The sequence below is a fragment of the Eptesicus fuscus genome, chromosome 24 (genome assembly GCF_027574615.1).
Source record: "Eptesicus fuscus isolate TK198812 chromosome 24, DD_ASM_mEF_20220401, whole genome shotgun sequence".
NCBI classification, from domain to species: Eukaryota; Metazoa; Chordata; class Mammalia; order Chiroptera; family Vespertilionidae; genus Eptesicus; species Eptesicus fuscus.
The window spans coordinates 5,338,683-5,357,403 of NC_072496.1; the positions used below are offsets into that span (position 1 = coordinate 5,338,683).

The 18,721-nt window shown below is 42.7% G+C and overlaps 1 protein-coding gene and 1 non-coding gene across 2 annotated transcripts in view; both read right to left on the reverse strand.

Annotated features, from left to right (window-relative positions):
• The window catches only part of HEATR1 (HEAT repeat containing 1), a 34,416-nt gene extending 16,123 nt beyond the window's left edge, over nucleotides 1–18,293 (reverse strand). Inside the window, exons 1-22 of the mRNA XM_008149785.3 lie at nucleotides 18,234–18,293; nucleotides 17,877–18,037; nucleotides 16,456–16,672; nucleotides 14,519–14,660; nucleotides 13,905–14,006; nucleotides 13,345–13,485; nucleotides 12,130–12,341; nucleotides 11,867–12,000; nucleotides 10,903–11,005; nucleotides 9,969–10,079; nucleotides 9,483–9,600; nucleotides 8,112–8,219; nucleotides 7,774–7,869; nucleotides 7,312–7,400; nucleotides 6,468–6,679; nucleotides 6,041–6,162; nucleotides 5,241–5,432; nucleotides 3,295–3,478; nucleotides 3,018–3,154; nucleotides 2,084–2,276; nucleotides 1,043–1,212; nucleotides 556–714 (exon numbers count right to left, since the gene is read on the reverse strand). Coding sequence (XP_008148007.2) covers nucleotides 556–714; nucleotides 1,043–1,212; nucleotides 2,084–2,276; nucleotides 3,018–3,154; nucleotides 3,295–3,478; nucleotides 5,241–5,432; nucleotides 6,041–6,162; nucleotides 6,468–6,679; nucleotides 7,312–7,400; nucleotides 7,774–7,869; nucleotides 8,112–8,219; nucleotides 9,483–9,600; nucleotides 9,969–10,079; nucleotides 10,903–11,005; nucleotides 11,867–12,000; nucleotides 12,130–12,341; nucleotides 13,345–13,485; nucleotides 13,905–14,006; nucleotides 14,519–14,660; nucleotides 16,456–16,672; nucleotides 17,877–18,018 — 3,084 coding nt within the window. The 5' untranslated portion in view covers nucleotides 18,019–18,037; nucleotides 18,234–18,293. The remainder of the gene's footprint in view (nucleotides 1–555; nucleotides 715–1,042; nucleotides 1,213–2,083; nucleotides 2,277–3,017; nucleotides 3,155–3,294; nucleotides 3,479–5,240; nucleotides 5,433–6,040; nucleotides 6,163–6,467; nucleotides 6,680–7,311; nucleotides 7,401–7,773; nucleotides 7,870–8,111; nucleotides 8,220–9,482; nucleotides 9,601–9,968; nucleotides 10,080–10,902; nucleotides 11,006–11,866; nucleotides 12,001–12,129; nucleotides 12,342–13,344; nucleotides 13,486–13,904; nucleotides 14,007–14,518; nucleotides 14,661–16,455; nucleotides 16,673–17,876; nucleotides 18,038–18,233) is intronic.
• Nucleotides 4,667–4,798, reverse strand: LOC114234535 (small nucleolar RNA SNORA9). The gene has a single exon (XR_003620756.1). It is a non-coding gene; the product is annotated as a small nucleolar RNA SNORA9 (small nucleolar RNA).
• Nucleotides 18,294–18,721: the final 428 nt, after the last annotated feature.

Below are 18,721 nucleotides of genomic sequence, written 5' to 3' on the forward strand. Positions count from 1 at the left end.
GTCGGCCGAAAGCCGGGGAAGGCCAGGCACTTGGACACCAGGACGAGGGAGTGGTGAGAACAGCACCCCCGTCACATCACCAAGGCTGTGGAACCCCTCTTCTGTAAACAGGTTTCCTTGACAACATAATGCAAGCTGTGGATTTCCACCCGGAAAGTGTACAGCTTTAAAAAGGGAGCAAATGGTTTGGAATGTCTGAATATATCACCTCGTGGGGGTTTTACACCGGAAGCACAGACGCAACCCAAGTTTTTCTGCAGCGCCCACCTTCAGCACCCACCTTCAGCGTTTCCCCATGTGATTTTAAAACTCATTTAAAATCGAGTCGGTGATTAGACAGGGATAACACACGATTTTAAAATGGGAAGAAAGCACCAATATATGCTTTTGGTTTCCTATGTATTTTTCTCCACCATGATGCTTCCCTCCCCAAATTAGCACGAAAATGTTCATTCTGAATCCGTGTATGTGATTCTGCCTGGCCTCGCCGGTGCAGGAGTATTACGGTGACCTGCCGTGACACCCCATGGGATCCGGTCCGCTCACTGCACTCACCTCACTGTTGACCCCCTGAAGCACTTTCAGCAGATCTTTGGCAACATGAGATGGGCAACTAGATACACAGTAAAGCAGGTTTTTCAAAGTTTCAGACAACTTCTGATGAGATTTCAGTTTTTTTTCTGTCTGTAGTTCCTCAAATAACGTAGCCAAATCCTAGGGAACCAAAAAGAAAATTGGATGAAGAAGAGTTAAGGAACTATAAAGGTTAAATGTAATAATTACGGAGGGTCATTTTTCATTTCCCCTGAAACCTTAACAGGAAAAGACATTGGTACCCCTTAGCTTACTCTCAAAAGCCAGGCACTTGTCTGCTAGCAGCTATCTTTAAAAAATGGGGGAGGAAGATGTGCAAGTACTGACATACCAGTTTCTAAATTCGGAGACTAAACTCACAATCCTTACAAAGCAAGTCAAGAACGGAGGACACCACTCAGGTGGACACAAGGCGCGCGCACACGCAGCCTTCTGTGCGATGAGCTACCTGAATGACGTAGGAGGCATCTGAGGTGACCTCCTCTGCTTTGGGAATCACGTGCTCTATCACCGGGTGGAACTGGGAGGCCATGCCCCCGAGGGCCTGCAGGCAGTGAACGGCCGCCCTCCGCACTTCCTTTACGGGGCTCCCCAGGTTAACGAGAAGAGATGCCACTACTGAAACCAAAGGGAAAAAGTGTAAATAACAATTTAAAGACAGAAAACAGCATAAAATTTAAATAGTGCCCCAGAGTACATGATGAGACGTTTTATTCCCAACGCAAACTCCCTCTCCAAAGACCATTCACTGTGTCTGGTATTCTAGAAAATCTTAGCCAGGTGCTGGTAAATTCTCTGGAAAGTACACAAATGAGAGCCTAGTACAGATACACTGTTCTGCAGAAACTGCTGTCCCACCTCAAAACATTCTGGGAGTGTTTTCCACACAAAACTAAATAAAATCATTCTTTTAAAACTGTGTAGGTCTTCCCTGATTTTCTGTATGTTTAAAACTAGTACCTCACTGGAGAAAGTTTAGGTTTCTAGACTTTTCACATTAAAACCGCTGCAAACACCCCTGTACACACATCCTTGTACAACTGTGTGGAAGAAGTTACCCATCAGTGCATCGTGCTTTACAAAGATTTTGTCCTGAACTGATGTTTATTGTGACTTTACTGGCCCTTTGCCGGAATTGAACCCGGACCTTCAGTCCACAGGCCAATGCTCTATCCACTGAGCAACACCAGCTAAGGCTGACTTCACTTTTCAATGCAGAAATTTTACTTCAATACTGAATTGTATTATGATGGTTTGGCTTCATCACCTATCACTTCTATCATTTGTTTTAGTGAGATTTTGCAACTGACATTTGTAACTTAAAAGCAACACTTAGAAGTAAACAGTTCATTTAGTTGGGGGGGGTTTAACATGCACATGCTCTATTTCAAAACCTATAAGAAATTCTCCAAACTACAACCCACATGCACCGCCCACAGGGAAGGCGGTAGAGCAGTCACAGCAGGACATGACAACGCTCCGGAAGTACCTGGGGAGGACATGGAGGCCAGGTGGGCTCTGCTCTGGGGCCTTTGTGAGGTCAGCACTGCACAGCCCATGTACAGAGCCTGAGTCTGTAGCACTGTCTTCACGCGGCAGCTCAGTGGATTTGCAAGGCTAGACCCATACGTCCATACAACAGAAAGGAACTTGAATAACTGAGAAACATCTTCTAGATGCACCTAAATTAAAGAAACGGACAAAAGCAGTGACGTTTAAATTTTACTAAATATAGGTTGGTCCCTAGTCCTTTTCCCTAGTGTACAATTGTAGAAAAAAAAAATACTTTATTACGGTATTTTGCTTTGTCTAGCCACTTACCCTTACTTATTCTATACTTGGTATTTTAGCAAACTTGGAAGTATGTAAATAAATTCAGAGGACTGCTATTCAGAGGACTCGCTATAACTTTTGCACTTGAACACACATTTAACAAACAAAAAAATGACCAAGTGCTCTAAGCAGAACAGCGTGAAGAGTGGCGTCAGGGAAGCCTCACTAAGGAAGTCCTGCAAAGACGGAGTGAACACTGTCCACTGTGTCAAACGCTGCTCAGAAGGCAGGCAGACAAGAACAAAGCACTGACCTCTGGCCCAGGCAGCAGGCAGGTCACTGGTGCTGTGACAAAGTTTCTTACCTGAGTGACTCTGAATATACGCAATCACCGCTCTGAACATCAATTTCTCGTGGACAACGGCATGAACCCACCAAGCAGACTGATTACACGTGACCAGGCCTAGCCCACCGGGAGGCAGGCGGCAATGTCAGTCTCGGTCAAACGCTGCTTGGCAAGGCCAGTGTTAACCGTCAAATGCTCTTTGCTGTTTAAAAGTCTACTTTCATTTTCACTCAAAACGGTCTTGGCTAAAACATCTGCATCACTTGAAAGGGAAGAATACGCCTGAGAGAGAGGAGCCGCGCACCTTTATGAACAGCTTCATCAGCACCCTGAAGTGCGTGCTGTCAGCACCACTGAGGATGATCTCGAAGAGCCCGAGGAGCAAGCGCAGGTAGTCTCTGCCGTCTTCCTCCAGGCGGTCAGGGTTCCACCACACGCCCCCTACACGTACGCGACGAAAGAGACGGTGCGTGACTTACGGGAACACTGCTGGGCCTTTTCACTCAACACAAGCACAGGCGTGGATCCAAGAATTCCGTTTCCCAGGGTGTCACATTCAAACGATTCCCACCTTGTCCTACCTTTAGGAAAAGATTTAGGCGTCTTCAGTGCATGAATGAAGTTTTTCAGCGAAAACAGGAGTAACACCGAGTCCTCCACGGCAATCCTGTGGGCAGTGCTGGCCTGCTGGATGTAATGTGCCCACAGCTGCACTGGCATCCCTCTGTCCAGCACCAGCTCAGGATGCCATTCCGGGGGGACTTCCTGAAATGGCAAGGCAACAGAAACAGCACAGATGTAAAGAGGCCACAGGTGGCCCGCAATGATGTATGTGATTGAACAACATGGAAACTTCGGTCTGTATATGAATCTAGGCGAGGATAACCTGAATCAGGTTTTTAAAGAGGTCTAACGTGTTCACAAGACAGAAATGCGTTAACCATGGCCTCAATTTACCTACGTTTTCTTAAAATGCCATTTCTAAAAACAAACGTGGTCCATATAACTTGTGTTTATGAAATGGCACCTGTCTAAACAGAAAAAGGAGTTGGATTTCCAGGAGATACGTAAATGGACTGTTCTCATTTCATTTTACTGCTAACCTGAAGACGATACATGGTAACATCTCCACACCTGCAGGTGATTCTAAACACGGTCCAAACTGTTAAGGTCTTTAGAAACTATACTGTACATGCCAAAAGGAGGCAGGAAAATGACAAGAAGCTGCATACAGGCGTGTGCAGAGTAGTAACTTGGATGAAAAACAGTCCAAAGCCAACTCACATGATACAGTCGTAAGGAAATTCTTGGCTCGATGACCTGCCACAGCCAGAAGGTGCGCATGACTCTCAGGAAGGGGATAAATATGAAACAGAAAATCACCTGTCCCTACATATATCTAAAACACTCAATCTGTCCCCCCTTTTACACTGAGAACAAATACAGTCCAGGCCTTAGCACGTTTACAGAACATAACAAAGAGGTTCAAAAGGGCCTGCCTGGGCTAACTTTTTAAAATGTAAAGATTTATTCCTTTTGCCCTGACCGGTTTGGCTCAGTGGATAGAGCGTCGGCCTGCAGACTGGAGGGTCCCAGGTTCGATTCCAGTCAAGGGCATGTACATTGGTTGCAGGCACATCCCCAGTAGGAGGTGTGCAAGAGGCAGCTGATCAATGTTTCTCTCCCATTCTCCAATCGATGTTCCTAACTCTCTATATCCCTCTCCCTTCCTCTCTGTAAAAAAATCAATAAAATATATTTAAAAAAAAAGATTTATTCCTTTTAAGTTTACATAACTTACAAAATCCTGAGGGTATCTGTCAATGTGAAAAAAGATGTAATTCGTTTGGAAGACAAATAACAACAAAATACTATTATATAGGGAAGACATTTATTTTTGTTGTTGTTTTGTGTTTTGTTTGTTTTTTTGCTTTTTTTTTTTTTTTTTTTTGCGACTGTCTGAAATTTCTATAACCTTGCTCTGGATGCAGCAGGGCAAGGCCTCAAACCGTTCCAAAATGTTCTCGCAAGCACTGTAGGAATGCACAGGGTCACCCCAGACCCAAGCACGCTGGAGGCTTGCAGTCTAGGGCAAATATCAAAAGAAACAATCTTATTACCCCAAGATGTGGTACTAAGTAAAGATATAAACTAGTAACTTAGTAACACCCAGAGACAGCAGGCCTGTGAGAGCCAAGTCTAATATAACACAGAAGGTCTATTTTCAGCAAACGTAGCACGAGGAGTCTTTTGTTCAAGCAGGGACACATGCAGTGAATTCCACCACTAAAGGCAGTCAGGTACAGCTTAACCAATTAACTACCCAGTAAAGCTGACACAGACACAACACTGCGACCCTGAAATCTAGAATTTTCTGCAAAAGGAAGAGAGTACCAGGTCCTCTCTCTATGGCTGTCAAGGCTGCTCCACTCTCCAGCCCCGAGCACCCAGCACCTGGGCCTCCCGATGGCCAGGCCACTTGCCACTCCACTCCTCACGCAGCTCCCCAGGCACTGCGCCTCCTTACCACTGCAGTCATGACACTTTCCAGCTTCTTTATTTTTTTCTGCAACAAACTGAAGACTCTTGTCGCAAATGCAAAGTGAGTTCCTTTTGAAGATGAACAGCAAGAGACAAGCACGGCCATGATCACGTGGAAAGTCACTTTGTGCTTCACGCTAAAGGACTCCTTTTCCCCAACGCTGATTAAATCCTCCACCTTCAAAAACAGACATGGCCCATTACTGGTGGCTCTTGGTTTGCGCCCATGTTCTCTACCTAAGGGCTATCTACGTATTGTGTTTTGCATTTCAAGTCAGATGACAAATATAAAGCGTGAAAGAAGTAGTAACTAATTTCTAAGTAATTATAAAAAGAATGAACTTCAGAAATTATAATGAACATAACTGTACTTGCCAATTGGATAAATGTTTTTAAATCACAAACCCAAATACCTTTCCAAAGGTGTATTTTCTACATCAAAAGAAATTTTCTCCTCCTTTAGATATTTTGCTATTTTAACAAAAATATAACTTTAATATTTAAATGAGAGGAAAAAAAGGAAGTGAATAAGTATGCTATTCTTTCTGGCCCAATATGAAATCACAATGAAATAAATCATATAAAATGTTAAGGATTTTTAACAATCTGCAGAATATACTATACAACACTATATATGTTTAGAGCAAAACAAATTACTCAAGAATGCAAAAGTTATTAATAATAACATAAATGGGAAAAAAAGAAGAATCTAGTAAAGCAAATATGGAGAATCTAATAAGATTACAAGAAGGAAATCTGGGCGACGAACTTCAACAGCAGACCTACCAGCTTTAACACTGAAGAGGGATCCCCTGACTTTATATTGTCAGCCAACAACTCGATCATCTTCTGATTTGCTATACCAATCAGTTTGCCGGATTTTGTGCTTTTGATCACATTTTCAAGAGCTGTAAAAAAAAAAAAAAAAAAAAAAGTTAAACAGGGCCCTTATGCCACCAACACTCACCTAAAGAATCATATAAAGTAAGGAACATAAGGAAAAATTTTCCTACAAAGGTTTGCTTTTTATTTTTCCTTTTAAACAATTCTGAATTTGTGAGTCAGTTTCTTTCTCACTGTATATATTTTATCTCAGCAAAAACATTTTTAATCTTGCTGGCACATACAATAACCATGATTTCAAAGAACAAGGATAGCCAATTTTTAATTGTACTTATCTTCTTTTTAGTGTTATCTGTTCATTTTTTCTCACCTGCTTTCCAGCCTCTTAGCACAGGGTGCAGAGAGCAAATTCCCGACTTGGATAAATAAATAGCGAGTTTCGTCCCGGCCGACTCCAGGTCATCACTGTCAATGACCATGAACGGAAGCAGATGCACCACCACCTGGTTAGCCAACTCATCGTTTCCATTCAGCAGCTCTTCTTTACTCAGTATGTCTGCGGCCACCTCAAGGACCTCATACCTAAAACATATCAAAGCACATCTGTTCAGAGACGCCTTAGAGACTTCAATTCAGCAAAAAATCATTCCATTGTTCCAGCTCCAGTGACTTCCTAGTCTCCTCATCAAATACGTTATTCAGAAACACCAGGATGATCACTTAAAATCCATGCTAATAAAGGAATTATTTGGGACAGTAATTTTAAACTAGCTGTCAAGCCTTTTTTTTTTTTTTTGAGAAATCACATTAGATTAATATAACATAAAACTTAACACAATATATATCTTATCTCCACTAGAAATCAGAAACTTATTCATGAGTTCAAAAATTCTCTGAACACATACTATGTGCTAAGAATTAAATATGATGGATACAAAACCCTGCAAATACGTTCTCTTTCTCTAAGGAGCTTAGCGGTTGAGCATCAACGCATGAACCAGAGGGCACAGTTCCATTCCCAGCCAGGGCACATGTCCGGGTTGTGGGCTCGATCACCAGTAGGGGGCACGCAGGAGGCAGCCAGTCAATGATTCTCTCTCATCACTGATGTTCCTCTCTCCCTCTCCCTCTCTGAAATCAATAAAAACATATTAAAAAAAGAAAGAAAAGAATTACACCAATTCAAAAGTGTATGAGGAGAAAGGAATACATACCATGCCCTATGTTTTGAAAGTTCTGCTCTTTGAAAGAGATTCAGAAGATTTCCAACAGTCACTTCTGGACTAAAGTGGCTCTTGAAAATCTAGGGAAAGAAATATCCTGAGTAAATTTTTACTTGCTGCAAGTACATACAGTGCTTATTAAATGAACTTCAAAAAATAATGAATTACAAATAATTTATCTCCCAGGAATCCTAGAGTAATTTAAAGTTTTATGAGAGCAATTTCTCAAAAGTGGCATTCATGAGCCAATTTCCCATAACCTCAAGGTAAAATTCACAAAGTGCAATCTCATTACTGTCATGAGGTCTCCCCAACCAGGCTTACGCCTGTGCTCTCAAGAGAACAAATTTACAATGGAAGAATAATTTTCAATATATTCCTGCCTACAGCAGAGAATCACAGAAATTTATTTACCAAAAAATGTGCATTTCAATGAATAACAAATTCACTCACCTCAAAAGCACGTACTGCTGACAAAACAACGTCTATACTATCATCACCTAATCGGGCTAAAATAGCTTCTTTTATGAAAGACTCATCGATATTCTCCTGAACAAGAGAAAAAAAAGTATTTAGTCGTTGCTAAAACCTTGTAAGACTTACACTAGAAAGGAAGCTGGGTCTGTGGAAAGCGCTCCGGAATGCAGTCACGGACCACAGGCTCTGTCCTGAATGCAAACGCAAACACCCTGGGCACGCTGGCCTTGAACTAGACAATCTCGAAAGGGCCTTTTGAGATGAGTTCACCATAAGGATAAAAAGATCACAAATGAAAGCTACTTGACACCCACCTTTGAGGTTTTCATGATATTTTTCAGATGATTAACGGCCAGAAGTCTCACAGGGGCAAGTGGATGATTCAGACTGAGCATCAAGGAGGTATTGGAATCTGCTAAAAACTAAAGGATTCATCACAATTACCAAATGATTCACCACTAAATCTGAGCAGCATAGGATCAAGAATAAAAACCAGAGAAAACCACCCAAAACTGCCCCACACACTGAGTACCAACTGTCCAATTTCAGAAACCAGAGAGTAAAGCAAAACCTTTGTCTCCAGAACATGGGATGGCTTAGAACAGATGAAAAAATATGTGTTGCCGAAACCAGTTTGGCTCAGTGGATAGAGCGTCGGCCTGCGGACTCAAGGGTCCCAGGTTCGATTCCGGTCAAGGGCATGTACCTTGGTTGCGGGCACATTCCCAGTAGGGGGTGTGCAGGAGGCAGCTGATCGATGTTTCTCTCTCATCGATGTTTCTAACTCTCTATCCCTATCTCTTCCTCTCTGTAAAAAATCAATAAAATATATTAAAAAAATATATATATATGTGTTAATGCTCTGATTTCCTGTATGCTTATGTCTATATGTAGGCTTAACTTAGTAAGTCAATGAAGTAATTTTGTATACTTTATATATATGATTCCAAAGTGAAAAACACCTGAGGTAAGTCATTATATTAACACCTTAATGAAAATTAAAAAAACTGACCAGTGAAGACAGATACAATTCCTCTTAATGATACAATAGTAACACTCAAATTACTAACAACCTACTTCACTTACGTTATTAGACTAAAGAAATCTGTATACCAAGCTAAGACTTGGAAATAAAAGATGAAAGTCTAATTATGAAGGAGAAAAACCAACAATGATGTCTCTTGATAATATTTATTTTCAAGGCTAATTGTAAGAGCTGCTTAAATGTTTAACTTCTAGTATAAAGATTTAGGTTGAATCACCAGAAAACTTCTGAAGTTCTAACATGATCATGAAATAAAAGTCCACCTGCTTTTTTCTGATCAATGACTTAGCCCCCCTGGATGACTGCACCGCATGGCAAGTGCAGACGGAGGGGAAAGGTCAGGACACTACAACCTGAGTGAGGCCACCCTTTGGTGACTACTAATTAGCATCAAGTATAGAATCTCCAAACACTACGTTTCCTGAAATAAGTTCCACATTCAGTTCAAGTCCTGTACTTTTCTCCTGGTATTCAACCCCTGCCTCATAGCCTTACCTCAATAACTAGGCAAAACTGTAAAATGTCATCTCTCCATAAAACACTCCAAAGAGAGGAGTGAAATAGCACATTTCCTTCTGAGTTCTTCAAATACTCACAGGTATACCCCGAACTGTCTCAATTCCTCTGAAGGAAAACTCACCTGGTATTTCCCTCCACTTGTAGAGAGAGAGATAAACTGGTGAAAAAGCTCCTGTTTTTTTAGGTCTGTAATTTGCTTTAGGTGTTCCTCTAAGACAACATCTAATGTTCTAGGATATCTGAGAAGAAATTCAAAGAGTTAATTCATATAAAAAATTATACAAGGTTATTAACCAAATGTACCCTGTATGTATCAAAGACATAAATAAAAAGGTTTTAAAATTACTGAGATGGAGACTAAAACTTTAACAGCTGCAATATGTAAAACCAATTGATATTGATCAAATTTGTTCCTATGATTTATTTACTACAACAAAAAAGTCTCTCAATAAAAATATTATCCTCTAATATTTGAAATATAAATCCTATACTGCCCCTTCCTGAAGGAGAAAAAAAAGGACAGGCTCTGTACAATTCATTTACCATATTAAAATGAATCAAGAGGCACACATTAACAAAACAGGAGGCATGAAGATACACAACTTACTTGCTTTCTAAAAGTCTGATAAGTGGAAGAAACTGTTCATTAAGCAAAGATGCTTTATTAGGATCGATTTCTTCCTGTGAATTATATGAAATATACTCTTCAAAAAGAAGGCTGCAAAACAAAACCAGTATTAGCTGACATGAGAGTTATTGTTTGAGTACCTACCATGTCCTAGGTGGTTTAGAAATATTAGCTCTAACTCTCATCACCTCCAGGTAGAAAACTACTTATTTCACAGATACCACACTAGGGCTGGGAAGTCGTATAACCTGCCTGATGTCAACCAAGACCAGACACAGCCGCTGCCCTGGTGAGCCCCACTGTGCCTTTCCAAAGATGAGCTCCCAGTCTGATTCCAGAGCCCACGCTCCCAACTACTTTACGTGCATGCTCCCCTTCCATTCACAAGCCAATGCTGGGAGCAAGAGCAGGAAGAGGACACATCAGTGGGCATCAGCCCCATGTCACACAAGGTCAAACCTAGATCTGGGCAGCCTGGCCTCCAGAACTGCCTACCCTACTCTCCTGGGAGAGATAGGGGCAGGATTCAAGTTCGCATCTCATCGCTGTGCCTACTTTCTTTGCACTGTATCAAGCTGCTCTTTAAGCAAGAAAAGAAAATTGGAAACTGAACTATTTTTATAGAAAAGGAAGAAATAACTTTCACTTGATACCAATCCTTAATAGGAAGCTTCTAGGTGATAGTTACTGAATACCAATTGTTTCAGGCATTTTGGTCCATTTATGTTTAGGAAACTAAACAGGTACAATTTATATGAAGCTATAACCCAAATTTAGCTTAACTATTAACTTTTCATGATCAGGTATAAGCACTAAAGATAAGCAAGAGAAATTACTTTTTCTGTTGTCACAATTACTGGACTAAATACTTATGATAATACAAATGAAAAGCATGTTAGAAATAACCACTTACCTAGCCAACAAATGGTCTAAGTTGTTCTTCAGTGATATGTGTGTAAGTATAGCTTCCAAGTGTTTCCTGTAGATTTGACCATCCATCCCTTCAGTTTCTTCTCCTTAATATATATGACAAGTTAAAATGGATTGGGGAAACGATTTTTGCATGCTTACACTATTATATTCACTTAGTTTCTGCATAAGAGCAGAAACTTTCCTACAGGAATAACTTTAAAACATGTACACTAAAACTCACTTTTTGGGGGCATTTTTAAAATCTATTTTCAAAATTGTCTTTCACCTATTTTGTCATTTATATTTTTCAAAGCATTTCTGCATATATTACTACCCTCATTTATCCTTCACCTGAAATTCTCTATATTTTTAAAAAGAAGGATGATCATGCCTACCTCTTTAATGAAACAAAAATCCAAAAAATACAGTCTTTCTTCAGATCTCATTACAAGTAGTTGTAGTTGGGACATGAACCTAAATCTCATTAAACCTTCCCTTGAGAATACGTCTGAAGACCCCCAGTGAATGCTTGAAACCTTGGATGGTACTGAACACTATATATTCAGTGGTTTTTTCCTATACATACATGTCTGTGGTAAAGTTTAATTTATAAGTTAGACAGAGAAGGAGATTAACAATTAATAATAATAAAATAAAACAATTAGCCGGGTCGGCAAGGCTCAGTGGTTGACTACTGACCTATGAACCAGGAGGTCCCGGTTCGATTTTCAGTCAAAGCACATGCCCGGGTTGCAGGCTCCATCCCCAGCAGGGGGTGTGCAGGAGACAGCCAATCAATGATTCCCTCTCATCACTGATGTTTCTCTCTCTCCCTCTCCCTGCCTCTCTGAAATTAACAAAAATCTATTTAAAAAGAAAAGGTATGAGCAAAGGCATGGCTCCTATTTTAAGAGAATTAAATATTAGAAAACACGTTCTGATACATAAAATGTAAAGCCACGTACCTGTAACATGATTAATGATGGAGATGACCAGATGAGGAAGCATGTACCGCAGAAGAGGACTGATGTCGTATGTTTCAGAAATCCCATGCAATATTGTAATAAGATCAGGAACATTGCACAAGTGAGGAAATGGCCTTTGAAGGAGCAAGCACATAAGGTGTTGACTTTACAAGTTACACAATAAATAGCAATTTATCTTAAAAAAAAAAAAAAAAGATTCAAAATAACATCTAATTATCATTTCTCAATTCAAGGGTACGTACTTTTTCCCCAGGCTCTCTGCCTTCTGCCTCTGCAGCAGCACTATCAGGCAACCCAGTCCCTCCTTGAGCAAAGAGGGGGTTTTCGTCAATGTTTTGATGATCTGTGAGGCCAATGAATTGACGATGGTTTCTTCCATGGTCACTTTCACAGAAATCTGACATATTATCATATACGTTGCAGCTCTGTAATCTGGTAAAGATGATTTCAATCCCTAAATATTTTTTAAAATATAAGGAAAAATAATGACCTATATATTATTTTAGTCTACTTAAAATGTCATTTACCTTGACAAATTAGAAGTGCCATAAGCTGCAGATTAATGCTACCTAATGCACACTCCTCAGAAGTGAAAAAATCAAGAAGCTGAGCCCTCTCCTGAGTGGACACAGAGAAGACAAGTCTCTCGGACGAGAGGAGGGATCTCAGAGGGTCTCCCACTCGAACACCCGCCACACATCCTGCTAGGAGCCAATGAGCTCTTCTTTATATGCAAATTCCCACCCCTGTGAGGGAGACTTCAATCAGAAACAGGGTCTGAGTGAAGACAATGATGGTGGGACAAGGTGGGAAGTGAAAGCGGTACCTCCAGGGGCTGGGATGGTGGCGGCCCCAAGGCAACTGGGAGGCAGAAACACTGAGCAGCGGGAGTCAGTGTAAACACAGTAACGAGAGCCTGTGCCATCGAGATCCGCTAACCTGTTCTCTTCCCAGTGAGGTAACATGACTAAGAAAAGAGATATGGGCGGGAAGACCACCACGTGAGGATGGGCGGAAAGTGGAGTTATGCCACCACGAGGCAGGGAGCACCAGGGCTGCCAGTAACGCTGGAAGCTGGGAGAGGCCTGCGATTCTCCTTCAGAGCTCCCAGCAGGAGCAAACCCTGCCAACACCCTGACGTCACACTTCTAACCTCCAGAACTGTGAAAGAATAAATTTATGTTGTTTTACACTAAAAAAAAAAAAAAAAGACGGAACATGTATATCTGGGAGACACTCGCAAGGCCAAATATCCAGCATTTATTTTTTAAGAAGCCCTAATTTAGAGCCTACTCTGGTTTTTAAGACCATAAAAAAAGTCATCTTTTTACCTAAAAGTTAAATCTCATCAACCATCTGAAACTATTTTAGAACGTTTATGTCCAAGTTAAAAATTTAAAAGCAAGAACATCTCTTCAAGTACAAAATAATCTGCTATACACTTGAGCAGGGCCGACCTTTTGGACATATGGAAATAGCTTAGCAACTATATTGTCCGATATGTCCTCAGCAGTCACCAGGGCAGACACGATGGTAGAAGCATAAAAAGTTAAGAGAACCCTCAACTGAGCAGAACTCCCAGGATACTCAGCAAAAACCTGGAACAGAAGCACAAACAAAACACATTTAAGGAGTGAAAGGCCAAGTTTAATAAAAGTATAAAAACCTGTACAGCTCTCTTCAGCTCCTTCAGGCTGACATTTTAATTTTTTACCATCTGCAACATTAAATAAATACACAGATTCAATGGTTCAAGTAAAAGTGACAAGGCTGACTGAACAATCTTCCTGACATTTTTAGACTGTCTCTTTAAACTGTTTCAACAATCATTATAACTAGAACTTGGCAAGGAGTAATTTTTGTAGAAAAACATCTTTTATAATGAAAGACTGACCCACTGCTCACACTCCTGAACAGGAGGGTCTTTTACAAAAGGTACTTTCTCCAACATTTTCTCCATTCAGAGCAAGCAACCTTTTAATGGAATTACACATTCATGAGACAATATACTACTCACCTTCACAGATTTTGTTACCAAACTGCAAATGAAATCCATGAATCCAAGATCTTTGTAGCAGTGGGTAATCAAAGTTCCTTTAGCTAAGGGCACTCCAGATTGCTGTCAGAGACAAAAAGAACAGCCACTGACTGACCGTTACTTTTAATCCTCACCGGGCTATGTTTTTATAGGAAGGAAGAGGGAGAGAGAAACATCGATTGGTTGCCTCCCATCGGGAGTACTGACTGGGGATTCAAACCAGCAACCTGGGTATGTGCCCAGAATGGGAATTGAACCTACAACCGTTTGGTGTACGGGATGACACTCAAATCAACTGAACCACACCAACCGAGGCTTCATATGGAAAATATTTAATAAATAGCAGAAGAATAAGCTGTTTCTTGTACTCACAACTGTAAACCGACTTTTGCCCCACCCTCTATGTAAATTGCACAGCCTGTATCAGGTATAAATAAAACCCAGCTGTTATCCATCATAGTTTAAACAGGAAGTTAGGAAATAAAAGTGATGGAGGTAATACCCTCAGAAGCACTAATGACTTTATTTTTTCCAAACTACATCTTAATCAGGATGTGTACTGATCACAGATACGTGTCATTCAACAATCATACCTTAACTGGCAACAACCAGAACCATTTGTGCTTCGGATTATTAATTTTTAGAAGCTGTATAACCCGCACAAATATTCTTGTCTCATGGTACGGGAGAACACAAGCTATGAGGCTGTCTTGATTATACAGATGGATGTGGAACCTGGGGAGAAAGCAAACAATTCAAATTGACACAAACCTTACAAGCATGTATTTCCTTACATGTCCAAACTGTATTGTCAATGCGCTAAAAATCCTCAGAATGAATACCAGTAAAAGCAATCACATAATTATAGGATACAGAGCATTAAACATAGCCCTCTATTTTGCACTGAAGTACTCAACACGGTTCTGCCCATTCCTATGCGGTAATATTTAAAATATCAATACTAAACCTGTATCCCATTCACTTTCTCTCAACTTTGTTTTAACCTATTTTAACATTAACATAACCGTGGGCTCACTGCAGTCAAACCAACAGAGAAGCAACCGGCCCACCAGGCAGCAGCGCTCCAGGGTTCACCTTCCACAGCTGCCTCAGCTTCCCTCGTTATCGTCATTCTAAAACCAAAATACTCATCAAAAACAAAATTATCAAATTAAACCCTACGGAATGTGTCCATGAACTTCACAAAACTTTGTATTGGTCCCTCCAACCCAGTAACAAGAGATAGATTGATGAATTCTGTCACATACATTAAATCTTTCTAGCCTTCAAACCCTAGCTCAAATGCCTTCTTTCCCAAGCTTTTCCTAATTCCCCCAGCCAGCGACCCCTCTTCATCTGTCTCCACCCTACCGGTACCCTTAGAGCAATACACCACTGTGCCTTTTCCTAGTTTTGTATGCGGCTTTATGTTAGCCAAGGCATTCCTCTCCCCACTAAGCCTTCCCCAACTACTGCAGGCAGTTCTCCAAGCCCCAAACACCGCATACGCCTTTATTGTAGCATTTATTTCAAAACAGTAACCAAGGGCAGCCTACTCCTTCTTGTATAGAACTCAATGTAACATGAGTAAATAAATGTAGACTCAAATGCAAAAGGGCTCCTTACATTAATTGATCTACTTGGGGGAAACTGAATGCTAGAAGACCCAGGGAAATATTACAGAATTGATTCTTTTTTGTCTGGTGAGTCTAATGTTCTGATAATTAGAAGACCCCAGATAAAATTAGGTTTTCTCCATGACTCAGTTGCTTCCTGAAGGGAAGTCACTTTATCACCATGTCTCCAATGAATGAAACAGAACTGTTTCTTTTCTTAAAATGTATATATGGGTGAATAAACAAAGACGCACAAGCTGTGATGTGATGCTAATAAGTGAGAAAATAAAACTGGGTAATCTTACTGAGAAAACTCCCGAAGTGGATGAAGTATCAGACCTTGGAAACAAACTTGTATCCAACTTACTAGATGTGCGACTTAGGCAACGTAACCCCTCTATGCCTCAGGCTTCTCCTTTATAAAATGAGGACAAGTGTCTCCCCATAGGGACGTTGTATTGAGATAATGCACGCCAAGTGCTCCCTCACCATGGGGCCTGGCGTATAAATGTCCAATACACGTTAAATTACGGTTTTCCCAGTTATGGTATTTCAGAGGATTGCTATTCCCCTTTTCCCAAACCACTGACTTTGTTGCTTTAGCAAGAAGGAAGTTTAGTTGTCCCCTCTGCCCCAAACACGCAGTGACAAATGGTAACACCAAGTGACATGAGCGCTCAGAACGAATGAGGTTCGACCTCAAGATCTTAGCAGTCCTGTGCTGTGTTTCACTGTCAACAAAAACGAGTTTAACGGCAGAAGGACTGGCTCGTCTCACCGCATCTCCAGACATCACGTTGGGCCCTCACTGACCAATTTTTCAGCTTTCAATGGGTACATGTTGTCATTACTTAATATGTTTTTAAACATCAAAGTTGTCAGCCCCTGATTATTTCTGCAATTCCGTTCCCTACCTGTGAATCAGCCACTCCAGACACTTGTGTGCTGGCTTCAGCAGGAAGTAGGGGGACAAGTGAATGAGGAACAACGAAATGTTCTCATCCAGCTGCTTGTTCACGGCTTTGGTCTGCACGCTGCGCGCCAAGGTCTTGGCGAACTGGCTGAACAACGGGGCTTCAAACTGCTCGAAGGCAGGATCGATGCCAAGCAGCTCCTCCAGGCCGGTGCACCCTGGGAAAAGGCCGGTTCCTTTAACGATCCTTTGCAAGGAGACGCGTCTCACCCCTCAAAGAACTCTGAATCCTTTTAGTGTGCACAATCTGTAACATGGTCCCAAGCATAGATTCCTCATTTTCAACTAGAGAATAAATAGTATTGCACCAACTAGGAGAACAAGAAGTACTTCCTCGCAGATGGTGTGTGTTGTGTGTGTGTGTTTAATATCTGCTACTAGAGGCCCCAGTGCACAAAATTCATGGGTGGGAGGGGCCCTCAGCCCGGCCTGCGCCCTCTCGCAATCCAGGACCCCTTGGGGGATGTCGGGCCTAAACCGGCAGTTGGACATCCCTCTCGCAATTCACAACGCTGCATGCACCAGTGACCATACTTTTCATACAGATGAAAGGCATCTTGCTGTTTTATGGGCAGCTACATTTTTTTGCCCTGATTATAAAAAGTAATACATAACATGATCCTTCTGAGGCAGTAGTGCCATTCCCCCTACCTTTTGGGTGGAAAAACTGAAGCAGAGAGAAGTAATTGGCTTTGTCACACAGTTCTAAGTGTCAGAATCAGGGCTGACCACAAACTGTGCAAGCCAGAGTCCATGCATGTCATCGCTGCATCATCCTGTTCTTTCAGTGTTAGAGTAGCCTTGCCAGGTTTTAATTTTTAAATCTAAGAGACTGTTCCCAATATACAGGGTAGGGTCCCTAGGTCTGGCCAGCAATCAGGGCCATCTGTGGGGTGACCAGCAGGGCCAGGAGATGTCCAGCCACCTCCTCCTCCCCCCCAACGCCCCCACAGTTGCCTCCTTCTGGGACCCGGGAGCAGATGCTCCTGCGTTGAGTGTCTGCCCCCCAGTGCACATCATAGCGACCCAACTCCTCTTTCCCCCATTCGGTCAATTTGCATATTAGGGTTTTATTCTATAGGAAGGATAATAACTAGGCACTCAGTCCTCTGGAAAGACTGCTCCTCCACCCCAGCCACGGCATCGGCCCCCCTGTGGCTGTCCGTCCTCTCTGTGCATTAGACGACCTCCCTACCCCTGTGGCTGCATCTGTGTCCTTACATTCGTCTCAGGCCCTCGCACATGGTTGCCATTCTCTTTCCCTAACAACGTGAGGTCAACAAGTTAGGAACCGCTCAAGGAGAGGGCAGGCCAGGAGAGAAAAGAAGGAAATACAGCCACATCCAGAAAGCCCACGCTCACCGATGGCAAAGGCGGTGTCCCTGTCGATGGTGGCCGCTTCCTTGGGGTCAAACAACAAAGAGGCAACTTCATCCCTGGACAGGAGGCTGGGGTCGGTCTGAGGGAGGGCGAGGCGCTGGAGCTGCTGGGCTAAGGACGTCATCTCTCCCGCTGGCGGGTTTCTGAGACACAGGCGAGGAAACGCACCCACCGTGAGCCAAGCTGTCTCCGCCTGACTGCGAGTAGCAAACGCCTCCCATACAGGCAGCTGCCCGCCCCCTGGGAGCCCCAGGGCCCCTCCGTCCGGCTCCCGGACTCCCAAACGCGCGGACCCCGTGCCCTGCGTGCCCCGTCCCCCAACCCCCAGCTCCCACTCACCGGGAACTCGATTTCGGCAGGACTCGGATCGCAAACTCCTCACAGCAGTTCCCACATGGAGCCCAGGACAGCTCTCGACCGGAAACCCAGCGCACGCCTCAGGGCAGCTTCCGGTTCCGGGCGCTACGGCGAGAGAAAAGGGACAAACTTCCTCGAAATGCAAAGGACGGCTCCGCCTCCTAGCAACGAAGCCCCGCCTTCACCGACCCGAACTTCCGGCTCCGGCTGCCACCCTCCCCAGGGGTTGGCCCTCTGCGCCCGGTGGGCGTCAGAAGGTTCCGGTCCCTGCGTGCCCCTGTGTGAGCGGACCGCCCAGTAGCGCGTGTCAGGCAGTCAAAGCTAATGCAGGAGCCGGGCCGTTCATTGCAGGTATCTGTGCCACCGCCCGGTCCAGCCTCCTGGCTCGTTGGAGGCCACTACTGAGCTTTCTTTTCTCTTAAATGTACCCCATTAGCTCGGCCAGGGTTGCTCAGTGGTTGAGCGTCGAC